Source organism: Brassica napus, chromosome C2 (assembly GCF_020379485.1).
Source record: "Brassica napus cultivar Da-Ae chromosome C2, Da-Ae, whole genome shotgun sequence".
Classification (NCBI taxonomy): Eukaryota; Viridiplantae; Streptophyta; class Magnoliopsida; order Brassicales; family Brassicaceae; genus Brassica; species Brassica napus.
Window position 1 is genome coordinate 56898355 of NC_063445.1, and position 22381 is coordinate 56920735.

At 30.9% G+C, this 22381-nt stretch overlaps 3 protein-coding genes, 1 long non-coding RNA gene and 2 other non-coding genes across 6 annotated transcripts; 5 read left to right on the forward strand and 1 right to left on the reverse strand.

The window, feature by feature from the left end:
- The first annotated feature begins 788 nt into the window (after positions 1-788).
- TRNAL-AAG lies at positions 789-869 on the forward strand. The gene has a single exon. It is a non-coding gene; the product is annotated as a tRNA-Leu (tRNA).
- Positions 870-889: 20 nt separating this feature from the next.
- LOC125581593 lies at positions 890-2337 on the forward strand. Its single transcript, XR_007319198.1, has 2 exons — positions 890-2035; positions 2203-2337. It is a non-coding gene; the product is annotated as an uncharacterized LOC125581593 (long non-coding RNA).
- Positions 1396-1591, forward strand: LOC125582697. The gene has a single exon (XR_007320153.1). It is a non-coding gene; the product is annotated as a U2 spliceosomal RNA (small nuclear RNA).
- Positions 2338-4605: 2268 nt separating the features above from the next.
- On the reverse strand, positions 4606-6821 carry LOC106382844 (flotillin-like protein 3). The gene is made up of 3 exons (XM_013822924.3): positions 6367-6821; positions 5675-6240; positions 4606-5504 (listed from the first exon to the last, which is right to left on the reverse strand). The coding sequence occupies exons 1-3, from the start codon at positions 6728-6730 to the stop codon at positions 5025-5027; spliced, it is 1410 nt and encodes a 469-aa protein (XP_013678378.1). The 5' UTR covers positions 6731-6821; the 3' UTR covers positions 4606-5024.
- Positions 6822-16988: 10167 nt separating this feature from the next.
- LOC106380158 (elicitor peptide 1-like) lies at positions 16989-18315 on the forward strand. The gene is made up of 2 exons (XM_013819967.3): positions 16989-17504; positions 17933-18315. The coding sequence occupies exons 1-2, from the start codon at positions 17340-17342 to the stop codon at positions 18104-18106; spliced, it is 339 nt and encodes a 112-aa protein (XP_013675421.1). The 5' UTR covers positions 16989-17339; the 3' UTR covers positions 18107-18315.
- Positions 18316-21580: 3265 nt separating this feature from the next.
- LOC106380159 (elicitor peptide 3-like) lies at positions 21581-22125 on the forward strand. The gene has a single exon (XM_013819968.3). The coding sequence runs from the start codon at positions 21667-21669 to the stop codon at positions 21952-21954; it is 288 nt and encodes a 95-aa protein (XP_013675422.1). The 5' UTR covers positions 21581-21666; the 3' UTR covers positions 21955-22125.
- The last annotated feature ends 256 nt before the right edge of the window (positions 22126-22381 follow it).

A 22381-nucleotide genomic window follows, 5' to 3' on the forward strand; every position in this document is an offset into this window, starting at 1 on the left:
TAGATAATAGTTCCTTTTTCGGGATAAGACACTCTTAATCTTACGTGTAAACAGTACCGGTCCTGAAATGAAAAAGACCACAAGCAATTTTTAAAAATTTGGCCACTTTTATAAATTTTGTAGATAATTTTTTTTATAAAAGGCTGATTTATGCAAATATTTTTTGTGGGCTGGAAGCGGGTGCTTATAATGCTTCCCCTCAGGGCCGCCACTGCGTGTAAATAAATATGTATATGTGACTTTGGAACAGACGAGGAGAGGAATCTTTAGCTGCTTCAACTGCTGCGTTAAAGCTTGACCCTATTTCGTAACAGAGAGTCAGAGACAATGAGGAGATGTGTTTCACTTATTTATAATAAATAAGTAAGAAATGAGAAATGGGAGTGACACTTTTTTACATACATTCCTGCGTAAGCAGCAGCGTTAATCAAGTTTATGTACTGTTTACTGTTATCTTACAATTGTCTAACTAATGTAGCTTTCTTTCTTTAATGATTGGTAACTTTTCAATATTGTGATACATACTACGATGCATTTATATAAAAAGATAAGTCGTGTTTACTGAATGTATGTGCCATTTAACAGTCACACTTAGTTTAACGCAACCATCCTCGTCAAGTCTTAAACTCAACAGATACCTGAAAGATTTAGGGAAACTCAACAGATACCTGAAAGATTCAGGGATAGATTCAATAGATGTATACTAAACTCCTGTTGAGTAGTATTGTAGTACTAATATAGATTAAGTTTTGTTTTTAGTGTGTTTTCGACTTCAAAATATTACTAAAGTTGATATGGCCGAGTTGGTCTAAGGCGCCAGATTAAGGTTCTGGTCCGAAAGGGCGTGGGTTCAAATCCCACTGTCAACACTATCTTTTTTGTTTTTTGATGAAAACAGATATTGTGACTGATTCCACGTAAAGCCGTCGGTCTAAACCTCTCCCCGTGCTACTTACTGATTAAAGTCATCAATCAAAGTGGAAGACAAGGCTATATAGATTACATGTTTTTGAAGATTTACAGACTAGAACCACGTTTGCTTTGAACATCGCATCATGATGAAAGAAAGGCACAAGATGAGACAGTGTTATTGCTTATCACTTATCAGATTCCCAGAGCTTGCATTCTAAAACCCATCACCTATGACCCTCCTCAGTGCACATAGATCTCATTGAACTTCGATTTTAAAAACCAAGCTCAAAGTTACTCCTGGGTTTTACTTATATCTGTAATCAATGCAAACAGAAACAAAATAAGTAAAAAGTCCGGAATAAGCCTATAGGCGGTTGCAAAGTAAACAACTATGTTATGTTTTTGTCCCATATCGCTTAGCTAGAAGGAAGGTGGTCATATCCTGATGAGTATAAATAAGAGGCCTTGTCTAACTTCCAATTCATACCTTTCTCGGCCTCTTGGCTAAGATCAAGTGTAGTATCTGTTCTTATCAGTTTAATATCTGATATGTGGGTCATCGGCCCACACGATATTAACTCTATTTTTTTAGGGTGAAAGCCCTCCAAGATAGCTTGCTATTTGGGCTTTCGTGAGTCGCCCATGCGTTGCACTATTGCAAGGGCCTGGCTCAACCCATCAATCAACAAGTCCAATTTTTAAGTGATTACTCTAATAAACAAAGCTTAATACCATTAAATACGCCCATGGTTTCCTAAGGGTTTGGCTATGTTTCGGTTAGCTTGAAGATGATCAAAGCTCGTTGAACTCGGAATCCTCCATCCCCAGTTTCCCACCTTTTGCGTAATGTCCACATTGTTAGCACTTAGAAAGCAACAGTCTAATAACTGCCAACACATGGACTATGTGATAAAGCAGCAATGTCTATTTTTCAAATTTCATTCTAGCTTTTTGATTATGATAAAAAAAAAGTCGGCTAACCTCAGTGGCTGGAGTGTTCATCATGGCACAACTTCCAAGTCCGAGGATGTCTTGCATCGGTATGAATGAGGTCTGAGCAATTGAAGAGAACGCAGCTTTGGATAAGTGACCATGAGATATCGTCTTCTTCAGCTACTGAAAGGTATTTCATTGCATGTAACACGATGGAATCGCTACTGTGACTATCTTACAAAATCATAAACTGAAAAATCATCAATGAAATGACCTTAGATTTTTCTTCATGGTCGAGATTGTCCCACCACCCTCGAATCTATTTAACAATAACAAGGATATATATATTTCTTCCAGGTTATCTATAGCTTCACTAAAATCAATTAAAGCTGAGAGCAGAGCTTACAGTGTCGTTGTCATGAGTTCCAGAGTATACAACTTAGTTCAATTCGTGATTATGAGGTAAATGTGGGTTATCTGCGCCGCCTGCAACTGATGAAATTAGAGAAAGAATCTCAAGTAGGTTGAGAGAAAATCAAAAACAGTGAATAAGATGAGGAAGCCAAGCTATTTTACCAAACTGGAGGACCGCCATTCCAGGTGCTCCAATTGATTTCCTCAGTTCAACTACATCTTTAGTAATAACTCCCTGTCTTAAGACAAAGTGTAGCGTCCATTAGCAATTACTCACATGCCAGTATGTATATAAATCTACACCCTTATTGTTAGGATCAAGAATTAATACTGGCTCAACATTATCATTCACATTCAATAATTAAAATGTACATTACCAGCAAGCAGCAAGTTCATTTCAAACTAGATGCACGTGTCTGATAAGTTTACTTTAAGTACTGAGTGTTTGTACTTTGTATGATTGTGTTAAATGAGCTTACCAAATCTTCAGCTAGGCCTGTGCAAAATAACCGGAATCGAAGAACCGAACCACACCAGAACCGAACGGGTACCCGAATATATAAAAATATTAATTATATATATAACATAACTAAATATATATTTTTAATTTAAAATTCTATTTAAAGTATCTGAAAATAGTTGAGGATAACTAAATTATTATAAAGTATCGGAGCTACACGAAAGTATCCGAAACTATATCCGAATAGTATTATCCGAAATATCCAAAGTAATCCGAAATATCCAATTTTTTTTAATCTAAATCATCCTAATTATTTGATATTTTACCCTAAATAACCAATATTTTATCTAAATGATCCGAACTACCCGAACTATCCTAACCCAAACCGGATCCAAATGAGAACCAATTTTTTCCGGGTATTTTCAGGTTCTTACATTTACTATCCGAACCGAACCAAACCCAAAACTATCCAAACCAAATCAAACCGAAAATAAGTCAAGTATTAAACCGGAAATATCCAAACCGAACCGAACCATATCCGAAATGCCCAGGCTTCAGCTATGATTTTGATCTTCCCAAAGCAGCATCTTCCAGCCAACCTATGCATAGTGAATATAACATCCTCAGTGAGAACTTTTTTTTATCCAAGCAAGACAGCTAATTGTTTTAAGTTGTATATTTCTCACATGATAGAGGGGTCAAGACGGAAATTTTGCAGTTTGCTCTTCAGTTCACCGTTACCACTAACAAGCCTCTTTGCTGCCTGAGAAAAGGTCAGTGATCAAACTTAACTTCTCAAGCCAGATCAGTGGTTACAATCAACGAAGTAGATAAATAATTTCACCAGAAGTATAAAATATAGAGAGAGATTACGCTACGCAACTTAGTTTGAAAACAACAGTAGTGAGCTAGCCTAGACAACAAAGCATTGTCTTCATTTACTACAATCTTTAACTCCAGACGACAAAAAAGACAACCATAATCGCATTATCTGAATTTAGCAGATCTAGATGGTTTGCAAGCTAGATTGTGTGTACCTTAGCTATCAAGGGACTCTTCAACTTCTTAACAGTTTGATAGTTCACACAATCAGCATCACTGGACAATATAAGATGTTGGAGTTCAGCATAACACCAAACGAAAACAACAGAACGCACAATGCTTAAATCATACAGACGAGGAGTAGCACATTGGTAGTGGGAGCTCATCCTTCATCCACAAGCTTGTCCAGAGAAATCAACAATGTATTCCCACAATGTGCATCCTACAAAATAGCCATCACAATCAGTTTCACATGATAGGCCGACCAGATCGAATCCTATATCCTTGAAACCCCAACATTGCATGGTAGGTATATTGGCTTCTTCTTTTTTTTGTAAATCATTTTTTTCTAAAAAAACTCATTATACGAATTTAGAACCATATTAATATGATGATTGATATTTTATTTAAATTTAATTTTAAATATTCTAAATAGTTATCATTTTTTTAATAGTTATCATTTTTATTATTCAGACATATAAATAAATAATTTTGTCACTAATCCATTACAACCATCTATAACATTTGATTTTTACATATATAGTCATGTATAGTTGTGGTTGGTGAGTTGTTAGTTATGCATAAAAAAAAGATTTATACTTTCATCATTTTTCAATGATAGTTCAATAATTGATGTAATGTGATGACATGTAATTTATGATTGATAGAATTTATTAATTTTTGTTTTGAAATTAATGATGTAATTTATCACAATTTGCAACGAATAAACATGTATGTATTATATAAAATAATGTTACAAAACTATATTTAAGTAAAATGTGTCTGCCATCATGTAACGTTTCAGTTCAAAAAAAAAAATCATGTAACGTTTTTTTTTGTCAACTCCATTGCGTAACATAGTCAAGCTTTAAAAAAATATTATATTGTACCTACCATCGCAGTTTTATCCACTAGCCAATATTCAATATATACAACTTCAATAATTGGTACTACATATAAATAAAATAATAAGCACTTTGATTTTTTTTTTTCCGCCAACAATAAGCACTTTGATTAAAGTCAAATTTTCGATAGTCAAAGAAAAATAAACAATTTTTTTTTTTTGAGCAACAGAAAAAGAAACAATTAAAAACCTGTCAGTCACGGCTTGCAATTGTGAGATGAAATTGAGGTTCTCTACAAACGCTGACTTGACTTCCAAGTTCACAAATCACAACCATAAAAGATATCATCCAAAAGCATAAAATAAAGAAAAAAGAAAACACTCTTGAAACTCTCAACCGCTGTGTTGTTGAACCTGAAGTTACTGTCTGGACTCAGCACCACGTAGTGTACCAATCCAAGCCGGTGGCTGCATTCCGGTCTGGTCATAAACCGTATCAAGAACAGGTGGCAACATCTTGTAGAGTCCAGCAATATCCTTCATACCACCACTACTCATCCCCTGATCAACACCAGCACCACCTTGGTTCCACACGCTTATCTTAGGCTGCAAGTCCCTGATGGCCATAGCATTGGTCTTGGCGATATCTTGATAAATCCCATTGTTGATCATCAAGAAGTCTCTCATTGCTGAGTAGTTGTTGTCAACTGCACCAAGAAGAGTTTTGATATAAGTCCCTTGAGCATTGGCCATGGAGACAAGTCCCTCTGCCTCTTTCTGTTTAGCATAGAAGGCTGCATCAGCTGCAGCTTTAGTCGCCTCGGCTTGCTTCTGCTTCTCGTACAAAACAGCTTCTGCTTTCTTTTGCTTGTCGTATAACTCCCAGTTTGCTTCTTGCACCTGTCATAATAACAACAACAATGTCATGATCTGAGAAAAGCAAAGGTCTAGGTTTCTGGATAAAACATTCGCTTTGGACTCCAAATTTTAGAGAATATTATACATATGTTACATGACTTCTAGATAGTAGATTTTTTTTTAATTAAGACTTTGAATTAGCTATGCATTACCTTGGTCTCATATTCAACAGTGGCTTTGCTTAGGAACTCGGCTTTGAGCTTCTCTGTCCGAGTCAATGCATTCATTTTCTCAACTTGAGTTTGAAGCTCAGCTTCCCTCATAGCAACTGCCTTGGCAGCTTCAACCTCAGCCACACGAGAGCTTTTGGTCAAAGCAGCCTTCTGAATCGCAAGTGCTGCATCAGCCTGAGCAACAAGAGCCGCCTTCTCATTCTGAAACACTTGGACCTCACTCTTGACCTTGATCTCTTCCTTTGTCCCTTCTCCTAGCCTCTGAGTGGAGATGATCTTTGACTCAGCGTCAATCTTTGCTGCATTCTGAATTGTGAGCCCGGTACGTTCTTTTGCACCGACCTCTCCTTTCATCTTTGCTTCAGCTACATCGATCTTGGCTTGGTTAGCTGCTTCCATCTGTGTCTTCTGACCCAAGTAAGAGAAGTACTCATGTCCAGGCACGTCAACGAGCTGCTTGACATTGGCGTTGTAGATCACAAGACCAAACTGGTTTAGCTCAAGTTGGACCTTTTCAAATACTTCCTTCTTGAACTCCTTTGTTCCTACAAGTAATCAAGAATTGGAATGTGATACAAGCAAAAGCACACAAGAGAAACCCTAGTACATACCTAACCTAACAAACTTAAAATTTATATATTTAATTTTCAGAAACAGAGTGAATATATTACCTTTAAAGACTTCTTCCATGGTCATGGAGGCAACAAGAACACGAGTCTCTCCTTCGATAACACCCTGAACAAGCTCGTTGACGTGGTTCGAGTGCTTATCATGCTGAGACATAAGCATGGCGTACAACAAGAGAGCGTGAGGGTCATCGACGCGTGGACCGATGGTGAAAACGGCGGGGATGACAAAAGGGAGCTTCTCGGAACTCATGGCCTGGACCTCGAACGTGTAGTTGACCGGAGAAACGTCGAAGACGGTGCAAGACTGCCATGGAAACACCCAAGACTTCTTGGCAAGCTTGATGTCTTGGATACCACCACCGGTGATGGCAAGATACTCCGATGCTCTAGCAACTTTGTAACCCATTCTTTTCTTCTCTTTGGAACGTTTGGTCTTTTTTTTTTGTTTCTTGAGATGTACGCTTTGACTTATATAACTCCTCAAAACGCGTATTTAGGAAAATCAGAGGAAAATTAACCGATATAATTTTCAACTTCCTTTATGAGAATCTTGCCTGTTCGATTTGGTGATCTACACGATTTTTCAGAAAACAATTGTCAACGTCTACTACATCAATTCTTGTATATCAAATTAATGGTATATTTATATAAATGATTTTTAACGTTAAAACCCCTCAACTAATTTTGTTTTAGGTAAAAACCCTCAAACTAAATATTTAACGAAAAAACTCTCAAATTAACTTTATTTAATGAATTAAACCATAGCAGGTCATAGTTACCATTACTACCTGTAAATCTTTGGTTTAAGGGTTTCAACATTAAGTAAACATAATTGAGGGGTTTTACCATTAAAAATAAAAAAAATTAAAAAAAATCAAAATCTTATAATATTATCTAAAAATTAGTAACTTAAAATTTTAAAATTAACATTTTTAATTTTTTTGTAAATATATGAGTTTGATGTGTTTTTAACATCAACATTATATATGTATAAATTAAAAATGTAAAAACCCAGAAGATATAAAAATTATCTAAAGATTTATTATTACATTTTTAATAGATAAGATATAATTTTTATTATATTTTCTTGTTTTTTTACATTTTTAATCTTTTAGTAATTTTATTATAGGCAAATCTTTAGATAATTTTTATTATATTTTATGGGCTTTTGCATTTTTAATTTATACATATATAATATTGATTTTAAAAACACATCAAACTCTTATATTTACAAAAAAAATGCTGATTTTGAAAATTTAAGTTTCTAATTTTTAGATAATATTATAAAATTTTGAACTTTTTTTTATTTTTTAGATTTTTAATGGAAAACCCCTCAACTATGTTTACCTAATGTAGAAATTCATAAACTAAAGATTTACCGGTAGTAATGGTAATTACGATCTGTTAGGGTTTAATTCATTAAATAAAGTTAATTTGAGGGTTTTTACCCAAAAGAAACTTAGTTGAGGGGTTTTAACGTTAAAAATCCTTATATAAAGAGTATTATTCAATTTTCAATTGGTACCTTCTTCGAAATTGCTTTAATTTTATTTAGTTGACGATGGCAAAAAAAATCATGTTAATATATACATACATTTACTTTGGATATTAATTAGCAACTATGTTTTATATGATAGATTTGTAATGGGGTTTAATGCTTATCTTTCACTTATCTGTATAAAACTAAGTAATATGTAAGATATATTATGGTCGATGGATATAATAACACATAGATTTTGAGAAAAATTCAAAAATATGAAAATATTGTTTTAAATCATAGTTGCATCCTTCACTAACATATGTTGAAATTCAAAGAGATTTGAAACTTTTTTTTCCGTTTCTCTAGAAATTATCGATTTTATAGTGGTTTGTCCACCAATTTAAGGAGTATTATGAAGTTTTACTAAATTAATTGACAAAAAATTAAAACGATGCCCATTTACTATGAAATAGAGTTTAATATACATTAATACAAATGTATAAATTGTTTATAAATTTTAAAACAACACCAAATATCATAGGCTTCAGTATATAGAATATTTACAGAAAAACTCAATATTTTCGTAGGTTAACACATAGATTTTGAGAAAAATTAAAAAATATGAAAATACTATTTTAATGCATAGTTGCATCATTCACTAACATATGATGAAGTTAAAAGAGGTTCGGAACCTTAATTGTCTCCGATTTTCTAGAGAATAGTGATTTTATAGTGGTTAGTCCACCAATTTAGTGAGTATTATGAAGTTTTACTAAATTAATTGACAAAAAAATAAAACGATTCTCATGTACCATGAAAGAGAGTTTAATATATACTAATACAAGTGTAGAATGTGTTTAGAAATTTTAAAACAATACTAAAGATCATAGGCTTCAGTATATAGAGTATTTACCGAAAATTCAATATTTTCGAATGGGTTAACACATAGATTTTGAGAAAAATTCAAAAATGTGAAAAAAAAATTTAGTGCATAGTTACATCTTCACTAACATATGATGACGGTCAAAGAGGTTTGGAACTTTTGTTGTCTCCGTTTATCTAGAAAATAGCAATTTTATAGTGGTTAGTCCACCAATTTAGGGAGTATTATGAAGTTTTACTAAATTAATTAACAAAAAAATAAGAACGATGCCCATGTACCATGAAAGAAAGTTTAATATACATTAACACAAACGTAGAATGTGTTTAGAAATTCTAAAACAACACTAAACACATAGGTTTTGAGAAAAAATCAAAAATATGAAAAATACTGTTTTAATGCATAGTTGCATCCTTCACTAACATATAATGAAGGTCAAAGAGGTTTGGAACTTTTGTTGTCTCCGTTTTTCTAGAAAATAGCGATTTTATAGTGGTTTGTCGACCAATTTAGGGAGTATTATGAAGTTTTACTAAATTAATTGACAAAAAATTAAAACGATGCACATGTACCTTGAAATAGAGTTTAATATAAATTAATACAAATGTGGAATGTGTTTAGAAATTATAAAACAACACTAAAAATCATAGGCTTCAGCATATAGACAATTTACCGAAAAACAATATTTTCGTAGGGGTTAACACATAAATTTTGAGAAAAATTCAAAAATATGAAAATACTGTTTAATGCATAGTTGCATCCATCACTAACATATGATGAAGGTGAAAGAGGTTTGAAAATTTTGTTGTCTTCGTTTCTCTAGAAAATAGAGATTTTATAGTGGTTAGCCCATCAATTTAGAGAATATTATGAACTTTTACTAAATTAATTGACGAAAAATTAAAACGTTGCCCATGTACCAGGAAAGAGAGTTTAATATACATTAATTCATATGTAGAATATTTTTCGAAATTTAAAAAAAAAAGACTAAAGATCATAGGCTTCAGTATATAAAGCATTTACCGAAAAATTCAATATTTTCGTAGGAGTTATTAACACATAGATTTTCAGAAAAATTCAAAATTATGAAAATACTATTTTAATGCATAGTTGCATCCTTCGATAACATATGATGAAGTTCAAAGAGGTTTGAAACTTTTTTTGTCTTCGTTTCTCTAGAAAATAGCGATTTTAAAGTGGTTAGTCCACAAATTTATGGAGTATTACGAAGTTTTACTCAATTAATTGACAAAAACATTAAAACGATGCCAATGTACCATGAAATAGAGTTTAATATTCGTTGGGGTTAAACACTTAGATTTTGAGAAAAATTCAAAAATGTGAAAATACTGTTTTAATGCACAGTTGCATCCTTCACTAACATATGATGAAGTTCAAAGAGGTTTGGAACTTTTGTTGTCTCCGTTTCTCTAGAAAATAACGATTTTATAGTGGTTATTCCACCAATTTAGTGAGTATTACGAAGTTTTACTAAATTAATTGACAAAAAATTAAAAAGATGCTCATGTACCACGAAATAGAGTTTAATATATATTAATACAAATGTAGAATGTGTTTATAAATTATAAAACAACACTAAAGATCATTGGCTTCATTATATAGACAATTTACCGAAAAACAATATTTTCATAAGGGGTTAATACATAGATTTTGAGAAAAATTCAAAAATATGAAAATACTATTTTAGTGCATAGTTTCATCATTCACTAACAAATGATGAAGGTCAAAGAGGTTTGGAACTTTTGTTGTCTTCGTTTCTCTAGAATATAGAGATTTTATAGAGGTTAGTCCACCAATTTATGGAGTCTTATGAAGTTTTACTAAATTAAATGACAAAAATTTAAACGATTCCCATGTACCATGAAAGAAAGTTTAATATACATTAATATAAATGTAGAATGTGTTTAGAAGTTTAAAACAACACTAAAGATCATAGGTTTCAGTATATAGAGCATTTACTGAAAAATGCAATATTTTCGTAGGGGTTAGTTAACACATAAATTTTGAGAAAAATTCAAAAATATGAAAATACTGTTTTAATGCACAGTTGCATCTTTCACTAACATATGATGAAGTTCAAAGAGGTTTGGAACTTTTTTGTCTCCGTTTCTCTAGAAAATAGCGATTTTATAGTGGTTAGTCCACCAATTTAGGGAGTATTACGAAGTTTTACTAAATTAATTGACAAAAAATTAAAAAGATGCCCGTGTACCATGAAATAAAGTTTAATATAAATTAATACAAATATAGAATGTGTTTAGAAATTATAAAACAACACTAAAGATCATAGGTTTCAGTATATTGACAATTTACAGAAAAACAATATTTTCGTACAGGTTAACACATAGATTTTGAAAAAATTCAAAAATATGAAAATACTGTTTTAGTGCATAGTTTCATCCTTCACTAACAAATGATGAAGGTCAAAGAGGTTTGAAACTTTTGTTGTCTTTGTTTTTCTAGAAAATAAAGATTTTATAGTGGTTAATCCACGTATTTAGGGAGTCTTATGAAGTTTTACTAAATTAATTGAAAAAAAATTTAAACGATTCTCATGTACCATGAAAGAGAGAAAGAGAGTTTAATATACATTAATACAAATGTAAAATGTGTTTAGAAGTTTTAAAACAACACAAAAGATCATAGGCATCAGTATAGAGCATTTAGCGAAAAATTTAATATTTTCGTAGCGGGTTACACATAGATTTTGAGAAAAAAATCAAAAATATAAAAATACTGTTTTAATGAATAGTTGCATCATTCACTAACATATGATGAAGATGGAAGAGGCTTGGAACCTTTGCTGTCTCCATTTTTCTTGAGAATAGTGATTTTATAGTGGTTATTCCACCAATTTAGTGAGTATTATGAAGTTTTACTAAATTAATTGACAAAAAATTAAAACGATGTCCATGTACCATGAATGAAAGTTTAATATACGTTAATACAAATGTAAAATGTGTTTAGAAATTTTAAAACAACACTAAAAATCATAGGCTTCAGTATATGGAGCATTTACCGAAAAATTTATTATTTTCGTAGGGTTTAACACATATATTTTAAGAAAAATTCAAAAATATGAAAATACTGTTTTAATGCATAGTTACATCATTCACTAACATATGATGAAGGTCAAAGAGGTTTGAAACTTTTGCTGTCTCTGTTTCTTTAGAAAATAGCGATTTTATTGTAGTTAGTCCAGCAATTTAGGGAGTATTATGAAGTTTTACTAAATTAATTGACAAAAAATTAAAACGATGTCCATGTACCATGAAAGATAGTTTAATATACATTAATTCAAATGTAGAATATTTTTCGAAATTTAAAAAAAAACACACTAAAGATCATAGGCTTTAGTATATAGAGCATTTACCGAAAAATTCAATATTTTAGTAGGAGTTATTAACACATAGATTTTCAGAAAAATTTAAAAATATGAAAATACTATTTTAATGCATATTTGCATTCTTCACTAACATATGATGAAGTTCAAAGAGGTTTGAAACTTTTTTTGTCTCCATTTCTCTTGAAAATACCGATTTTATAGTGGCTAGTCCACCAATATAGAGAGTATTATGAAATTTGGCTAAATTAATTGACAAAAAATCAAAAAGATGTCCATGTACCATGAAAGAGAGTTTAATATATATTAATACAAATGTAGAATGTGTTTAGAAATTTTAAAGCAACACTAAAGATCATAGGCTTCAGTATATAGAGCATTTACCGAAAAATTCAATATTTACGTAGGGGTTAACGCATAGATTATGAGAAAAATTCAAAAATATGAAAATACTGTTTTAATGCATAGTTGCATCATTCGCTAACATATGATGAAGTTCAAACAGGTTTAAAACTTTTGTTGTCTTCGTCTCTCAAGAAAATGACGATTTTATAGTGGTTAGTCCACCGATTTAGGGATTATTATGAAGTTTTACTAAATTAATTGACAAAAAATTAAAACGATATCCATGTACCATGAAAGAGAGTTTAATATACACTAATACAAATGTATAGTGTGTTTAGAAATTAGAAAACAACACTAAAGATCATAGGCTTCAGTATATAGAGCATTTACCGAAAAATTCAATATTTTCGTAGAGGTTAACGCATATATTTTGAGAAAAATTCAAAAATGTGAAAATATTGCTTTAATGTATGGTTGCATCATTGACTAACATATGATGACGTTCAAAGAGTTTTGGAATTTTTGTTGTCTCCGTTTCTCTAGAAAGTAGCAATTTTATAGTGGTTAGTCCACCAATTTAGGGAGTACTATGAAGTTTTACTAAATTAATTGACAAAAATTAAAACGATTTTCAAGTACCATGAAAGTGAGTTTAATATACATTAATACAAATGTAGAATGTGTTTAGAAATTCTAAAACAACACTAAACACATAGATTTTGAGAAAAATTCAAAAATATGAAAATACTGTTTTAATGCATAGTTGCATCTTTCACTAAATTATGATGAATGTAAAAGAGGTTTGGAACATTTGTTGTCTTCGTTTCTCTAGAAAATAGAGATTTTATAGTAGTTAGTCCACCAATTTAGGGAGTCTTATGAAATTTTACTAAATTAGATGACAAAAAAATTAAACGATTCCCATGTACCATGAAAGAAAGTTTAATATACATTAATACAAATGTAGAATATGTTTAGAAATTTTAAAACAGCACTAAAGATCATAGGCTTCATTATATAGAGCTTTTACTGAAAAATTCAATATTTTCGTAGGGGTTAGTTAACGCATAGATTTTGAGAAAAATTCAAAATTATGAAAATATTATTTTAATGCATAGTTGCATCTTTCACTTACATATGATGAAGGTCAAAGAGGTTTGGAACTTTTGTTGTCTCCGTTTCTCTAGAAAATAGCGATTTTATAGTGATTACTCCAGCAATTTAGGGAGTATTATGAAGTTTTACTAAATTAATTGACAAAAAATTAAATGATGTACATGTACCTTGAAAGAGAGTTTAATATACATTAATTCAAATGTAGAATATTTTTCGAATTTTTTTAAAAAATATCATAGGCTTCAGTATATAGAGCATTTACCGAAAAATTCAATATTTTCGTAGGGGTTATTAACACATAAATTTTCAGAAAAATTCAAAAATATGAAAATACTATTTTAATGCATAGTTGCATCCTTCACTAACATATGATGAAGTTCAAAGAGGATTGGAACTTTTTTGTCTCTGTTTCTCTAGAAAATTGCGATTTTATAGTGGCTAGTCCACCAATTTAGTGAGTATTATGAAGTTTTACTAAATTACAAAAAATTAAAAAGATGCTCATGTACCATGAAAGAGAGTTTAATATATATTAATACAAATTTAGAATGTGTTTAGAAATTTTAAAGCAACACTAAAGATCATAGGCTTCAGTATATAGAGCATTTACCGAAAAATTCAATATTTTCGTAGGGGTTAAACCACATAAATTTTGAGAAAAATTCAAAAATATGAAAATACTGTTTTAATGCATAGTTGCATCCTTTGCTAACATATGATGATGAAGTTCAAACAGGTTCGAAACTTTTGTTGTCTTCGTTTCTTTAGAAAATGACGATTTTATAGTGGTTAGTCCACCAATTTATGGAGTATTATGCAGTTTTACTAAATTAATTGACAAAAAATAAAACGATGTCAATGTACAATGAATGAGAGTTTAATATACATTAATACAAATGTAGAATGTGTTTAGAAATTTTAAAACAACACTAAAGATCATAGGCTTCAGTATATAGAGCATTTACCGAAAAACTCAATAGTTTCGTAGAGGTTAACACATAGATTTTGCGAAAAATTCAAAAATATAAAAATACTGTTTTAATGAATAGTTGCATCATTCACTAACATATGATGAAGATGAAAGAGGTTTGAAACCTTTTTTGTCTCCATTTTTCTTGAGAATAGAGATTTTATAGTGTTTAGTCCACCAATTTAGGGAGTATTATGAAGTTTTACTAAATTAATTGACAAAAAATTAAAACGATGTTTATGTACCATGAAAAAGAGTTTAATATACATTAATACAAATATAAAATGTGTTTTGAAATTTTAAAACAACACTAAAGATCATAGGCTTCAGTATATGTAGCATTTACCAAAAATTTCACTATTTTCGTAGGGGTTATTAACACATAAATTTTCAGAAAAATTCAAAAATATGAAAATATTATTTTAATGCATAGTTGCATCCTTCACTAGCATATGATGAAGTTCAAAGAGGTTTGGAACTTTTGTTGTCTCCGTTTCTCTTGAAAATAGCGATTTTATAGTGGTTACTCCACCAATTTTGGGAGTATTATGCAGTTTTACTAAATTAATTGATAAAAAATTAAAACGATGTTCATGTACAATGAAAGAGAGTTTAATATACATTAATACAAATGTAGAATGTGTTTAGAAATTTTAAAACAACACTAAAGATCATAGGCTTCAGTATATAGAGCATTTACCGAAAAACTCAATAGTTTCGAAGGGGTTAACACATAGATTATGAGAAAACTTCAAAAATATGAAAATTTTGTTTTATTGCATAGTTGATTCCTTCTCTATATGATGAAGTTCAAAGAGGTTTGGAACTTTTGTTGTCTCCGTTTCTCTAGAATCCGTTTCTCTAGAAAATAGCGATTTTATAGTGGTTAGTCGACCAATTTAGGGAGTATTATGAAATTCTACTAAATTAATTGACAAAAAGTTAAACGATGTCCATGTACTATGAAAGAGAGTTTAATATAAATTAATACAAATGTAGAATGTGTTTAGAAATTTAAAAACAACACTAAAGATCATTGGCTTCAGTATATAGAACATTTACCGAAAAATTCAATATTTTCGTAGGGGGTTGGTTAACGCATAGATTTTGAGAAAAATTCAAAAATATGAAAATACTGTTTTAATGCATAGTTGCATCTTTCGCTAACATATGATGAAGTTCAAATATGTTTGAAACTTTTGTTGTCTTCGTTTCTCTAGAAAATGTCGATTTTATAGTGGTTTGTCCACCAATTTAGGGAGTATTATGAAGTTTTACTAAATTAATTGACAAAAAATTAAAACAAAGCTCATGTACCATGAAAGAGATTTTAATATACATTAATACAAATGTAAAATGTGTTTAGAAATTTTAAAACAACACTAAAGATCATAGGCTTCAGTATATAGAGCATTTACCGAAAAACTCAATATTTTCGTAGGAGGTTGGTTAACACATAGATTTTGAGAAATTCAAAAATGTGAAAATACCGTTTTAATGCATAGTTGCATCTTTCACTAACATATGATGAAGGTCAAAGAGATTTGGAACTTTTGTTATCTCCGTTTCTCTAGAAAATAGCAATTCTATAGTTGTTAATCCACCAATTAGGGAGTATTATGAAATTTTACTATATTAATTGACAAAAATTAAAACGAAGCTCATGCACCATAAAAACGAATTTAATATACATCAATACAAATGTAGAATGTGTTTACAAATTTTAAAACAACACTAAAGATCATATGCTTCAGTATATAGAATATTTATCGAAAAATTCAATATTTTCGTAAGGTTTCGTATACGAATATCAGAAGCATCCAAGAAGGACCGGACATCTTTTATCGTGTAAAGAATATATGAAAAATCTGAAAAGTTCTATTCCACAACTACATTGAGCATTAGTTTCTGATTAAATTTTAATAAAAATATACTGAATTTGTAAATTGATTACTACTAGTACTAGTCATATCCATATCTGGAAAATACAGGACCAATCGCAATAACTTTTAAAAAGAGCATAACATTTAGAGATGATTAACTTCACCTAAATAAAACAAATACAGTTAACTGAAATATGAAAAAAAAAATCTTAGTAAGATGGATGCAAGTCAAATTGAAAGTCGGTGGGAAACTGTTTGATCACTTTCATATGATCACGACTGAATCAATAAAGACACTTTTTATAGATTGGTGCAATTGATATTTTTAATTTTATCAATAATATACTATATCTTTTTATAAATTTCTAAATGATGGAAGTGCTATAAATCCAGAGAGATAAGAGAGACTGGAAAAGTTACTTTTGACGCCTGACGGATCTGATCAACATAACTAAACTATATGTAATTGCAATTATTAATGTCTACTTAAATAGTGCAGAATATTTCAAGCAGAGAATACCTAGATCAAGCATCACATGACACAACGCAACTTCGCCAGTCTCCAAATTGTCAGCCTTATATAATAGCCTCGCAACTCACAAGTAACAACCACAAGATGCAAGACACACAACATACTCGGCTCGTTTTTGTTTGCAAGGCTTATTCCGATATGTTAAATTATTAGTAGACTGTAGAGTCGTCAACTCACCTAAAGGCTAAAACCACATGCTTAATAACAAATAAATCTATTTTATATGGGGGGAATTCAATTATTTTCTTAATTATATCCCAAAGACATGATTTAAGAAATGTATACTATTTTAAAGACCCACACCAAATACCGAGTTAACCCACTATAAAACGCAAAGTTGTCTCTGTGATCTCTCTGCTCAATCATTCACATTTAATAAATAGTTTTCACTCCTCTCAACAGAGTTATTCCTACTAGTAAAAGTTCTAGCTCAGATCTAATCTCAATGGAAAAATATGAGCGACTAAGTGAAGAAGAAACTTATTGGTGGATGATACCATTTAAGTTCCTCGACCAAACCCTTAAAGCTATCTTCAAGTGCCTTGGTCTTCTTCATCATGAATCCCCATCTACGAAAACGGAGTCGTCTCCGGTGACTTCAACCCAACCGGTAAGCTTTCTTTAACAATATTTATCGATTATTCAAGTGATTATTAGGGATTAATATGGGATTCTTATTTTACTGGTTTTGTGTGTATGCTAAATTGGTCGTGCATGAGTGTTGACTAATTTAGGGAGAATCACTAAAATAAATTCCGTTTAAAATTTCTTCTTGAGAAAGTTCTGTTTAAAATTTAGAATGATGTTTTGATCAAATGTTTTGGAAGTATATTTTAACAATTTAATGGCGCTTATAAGTATTTTATTATTTTGTTTTCAGTTATTTATTCAGCTATTTATATTTTCTAAGAAAATAAAATTTATGATATACTGTTAGAATTATTTTTATTAAAACATCAAGTTAAGTTGGATGAGAAATTTGATCGTGTTATGAAGGTTAATGTCAGCCAAGTAACATTTTGAATAATAAATTTGCAGTTACAGCAGGAAGAAGAAGAGGAGGAGGAAGATGTTGTGATGGAAGAAAACGTCATTATAACGAGTAGGGGGAGTAAAACCCTTGCGACGAGTAGAGGGGTGAAAGCAAAGACAAAGAAGAAGGAACAGAAAAGCTCGGGCCGGCCTGGCCAACATCACAAATACGATCTTTAGCTCATTTTATTTGCAGTCTAATGTGTTCTATTTACAGTGCACTCACTGTTATTTACGAAGTACTACGTAACATCATTGTTAGTTGTATTTGTGTTTAATGATATTAAGAACTTATGCTAGTTCATCAATCTGAAAACAACATAAAAAAACTTTTTGTATTCCCAAATAATGTACAAGCTGAAAGAAATCTCTTAATACATTTTTTGAAATGGAAGAATTGTTTCTTCATCGTTGGCATGTAAGTGTTGTTGTACATGAATTTATAGTAGTTGATGTGATTTTGTTTTTATAATTGAAATTTGGCATGATAATTGAGTTCGGCAAAATAAAAATGTCCGACCAACCATAAGTTTCATAACCAATACCATCAAATTATCTGTCCCTAATCAATGTTAAACTTTAGACGTACCGAATTACTGGATTAGAATAAGAGTCAACAGCTCGGCCGAACCCACATTAATTATTGTTCGATAAGTCTATGCGTGTAAATCAACTAAGTTATCTTTATGGTTTATAGTTTATACATATCTGCAACACTACATTTTATTACAGCAAAACGACAAAATGAATAAAGACATTTTAATTTTAAACTATAAATGATGGCGTGTATTTTTTTCTGATAAACTTAGTGGAACGACCAAAGAGAGGACTGCGTATCACTACTTGTCTACTGGTTTAATCTTGCGACTGAAAAAACCTACAAAACTCAAAATCACTGTACCATTTTACGTATTACTAATCTTGTTCTAAAGTTGAAGGAATTTTCTTAATCCAACATTTTAGTATAAGTAATATGTACTATATAAATATGACAAGTTTATATTTTCGAAAAAAGTTATAATGACGTATTGACGATGACCATAACACAAATTCACAATGTGTGAACATGAGAATATTAAATACAAAGGTCACATGTAGCCAGGTAGGATGCTCTGTCCGAGTAACATATGTTTTTTTTCGACCAAAAAAACATATGGTTTTTATTATTTATCAAACAACATTTAAATATTCCTAGTGTCACAACCACGAGGAGCATGCAACACCAACTTCGAATAGAAAAGAGTATTTCATAAAATCCACAAGTCATTAAGCCATACGTGATGATAGGTCTCGCGTCACTGGAAGGTCCATAACTATTAAACAAGGTATGATGAGACATAAAATTGGAGTTCTTTATGATAAACACGACAATAATCATTATCTTCCAGTTTGTCTAAGGAACCACAATGGTAATACTAGTGGCCATAAATGCATTAAGCCAAAGGAATAATAAGAATTTTGATACTACTTTAATTTATGATACAAGTTCGAAACTAACTAACTATCACATATTTATCAGTAAAATCTTAAACTCATGTAAAAAAAAAGGATCCTTAAATTTAATTAATGGTGTTCTCATAACCATTTTATTTGTGTGCAAGAAGAAAAAGTATTTTGTCCTACCAATTATTTCTTAAGTTAATTATAACTAGATTTCGATCCACGCAACAGCGCGAGTTTTTATTTTAATTTATTTTTATATAAATATTTTATTTTTAATTCTAAATTGGTATATATTATAATATATATGTGTCTATCAATTTTTAAAACATAATAAGTTTACGGTATATTTTTTTCATTGAATAGATTATTTCAAACTTTCACAAGTATTTGTATCTTCTTCTATATATATATTTTCGGATTATTATTTCATTATTAAAATCGTAACTATATATATAAAGATTAGTAAAATATTGTTTTATTTTCATATTCAAAAATATTGTAACATTTCACAAATTTAGAAAGTTTTTAAAAAATTAAACTTTTCGCTTCACAGATTTATATTATCGAATAAATAATTAAAAATTTAGTTTTTGTTTAATTTTTAAAATAAACCTTATAGTTTAAATTTTGTTTTCATTGGTTTAAGGTAGTAAAGATTAATCATTGTTAGATAATATGATTTTTGTTATTTAAAAAAAATCTTCATAATTTTAAAATTTAACATCGACAAATATTTAAATAATTAACATATGGATGTATAATATTACAACATTAAATTATATCTATTTAATTTATACTATCTATAAATCCAATGGATCATCTATTATTTAAATCTAATTATTGATTGCCCAAAATTCAAATGATAAGATTAGAGATTAAATGTAACGTGATTTTTTAGGAATAGGTCAATTAGGTTCATTTTAAAAAAAAATCACACATGAATCAAGGTTATGACTTCTATTTTAATATATAATATTATTTGATAAGAGCAACCCTATTTCATATCATTGGTTGTGGTTATGATTTTATAAACCTCTTTATGATTAAAATGTTTATTTTTGTTGAATTTATTGATTTTTTTTTCTTTTTGGTAAAATGTTAAATTATTATACCAAGTTTTAAATTTTTTACAGAAGCACAGAAAAAACAAGAAACATAATGCATAAATGAAACTAAACAGAGCATCTAGAGACAAGCAGATTCAATTACGACAGACTATGGTCCTAGAGGCAGACAGGAGTAAGCGTAGCGTCGATGACCCAAGGGAAAGGAATGAGCGGACTGAGACCCCTGTTGCCGCGAGCACCCGGAGAGAAAGGCGGCTCAAACCTTGAAGCAACGAGTAAAAACCTACAGCTTCCGAGAAACCCAATCATCAATACCTTCACCAAGAAACACATCACGGAGCAACCAACTCATTCAAAATCGTCTCACCGACAGCACGAAGAGGAATAAGAGAGCTCCCGACGACGGTCAAAAGAACCACCGCCGCCGGAGCTGGGAAGGGAGGGCGATTAAGTTTTCTTATTCAGAGGATTTAGAGAGAAAAATTAGAGGAGAGAGATTTTCTTTATAACTAAAACATAAAATGGACGATTCATAATCATTTAATTAAATATTTCTTTCCTCTCGATAATATATCTCAGATTTTCTAAACAACAATTTATTTTCACTTTTATCAGTCAGCCAATTATTTCCGACATCTTTATATCCTAAAATCCCAATTATATTTTGATTAGTCTAAGATTATTTTTGAGGTGCTAGGTCCATCCCAAACATCCATTAACCTCTAGTAGAATAGTATTACCCCGAACACAAAAAAAAAAAAAAAAAAAAAACTTTTGTCTTTATTTGAAATAATCAAAAGAATTCAACTGTACTACTAATTCAACATCTTTGGTTCAAACAAAAACCAGAGAAGTGCGTGTATTGACTTTGACTAAGACCAGACGTTCCCACAGTCCCCACCGCACCACACTATACGTTGCTATTTTTTTGACCGCATTAGATCAATGTCAACACTGTTATTTCATTTTACGTTTTAAGTTTTAACATACCATCACCAACTAGTTCAAAGTTGATCTTCACCTAACAAACCCGGTTTATAACAGACTCGGTCAAAAAAAAACAGACTCGGTCAACAAAAAAAAGAGTTGACCAACAACCTAGTGATGATACCTATCCCTTTTAAAGGAGTAGCAACTGCATTAACAAAGTTCCATCACAAACCAAACTACACACAATATCTCTCTCTCAAAGAACATTAACAAGAAATTTTTCTTTTCAAGAAATCAACAATGGAGAATCTGAGAAAAGGAGAAAAAGGCGACTCTCATTGGATCTCATTCATGTTATTTGATCAATCTTCAATAACAACTCTTCTCTTGAAATGTCTTGGTCTCGAAAGTTCTTCATCCTCATCTTCTGGCTCTTCTTTGTCATCTCACAGTGAGGAAGAAGACGATATCGAGATGAAAGAGGATGAAGATGATATGACGGTTGAAACCACAGAGCAGAGGTTGCAGAAGAGTAAGCCTAAGCCTAAGCCAAAGCCAAGCCCAGGAAACGGAGGCAAAAAAAACTAGGATTCATGTAAACATATACGTGTATATTATAGTCTATACATTAAATATACAAACACACACATATATACAGAATAAGTAAATGCAAATGCATATAAACAAAGCTGTAATATGATTTTTATATAGTCATATGTTTCGAATGTCAGTCTGATAATAAAATCAAGTTTAGTGTTATTATTTGCTTACCGATTAACACAAGATAATCAGCTTCAGCATGCATAGGCTTAATCGAATAGGCCTATTAATAATCAGAGTGACTGAACAAATGCAACCTTCAGCTTCAATGGGGTAAATAGTGATTAAACGGCCACATAGACCGATTTTTTAATGCCTAAACATATATTTTTGGGTTGGCTGCCTATAACCCATGGAGACTTGCACACGCTACCTATTCTCCCCCAAACTTCTTGGCTCTTGACCAATCCACCCA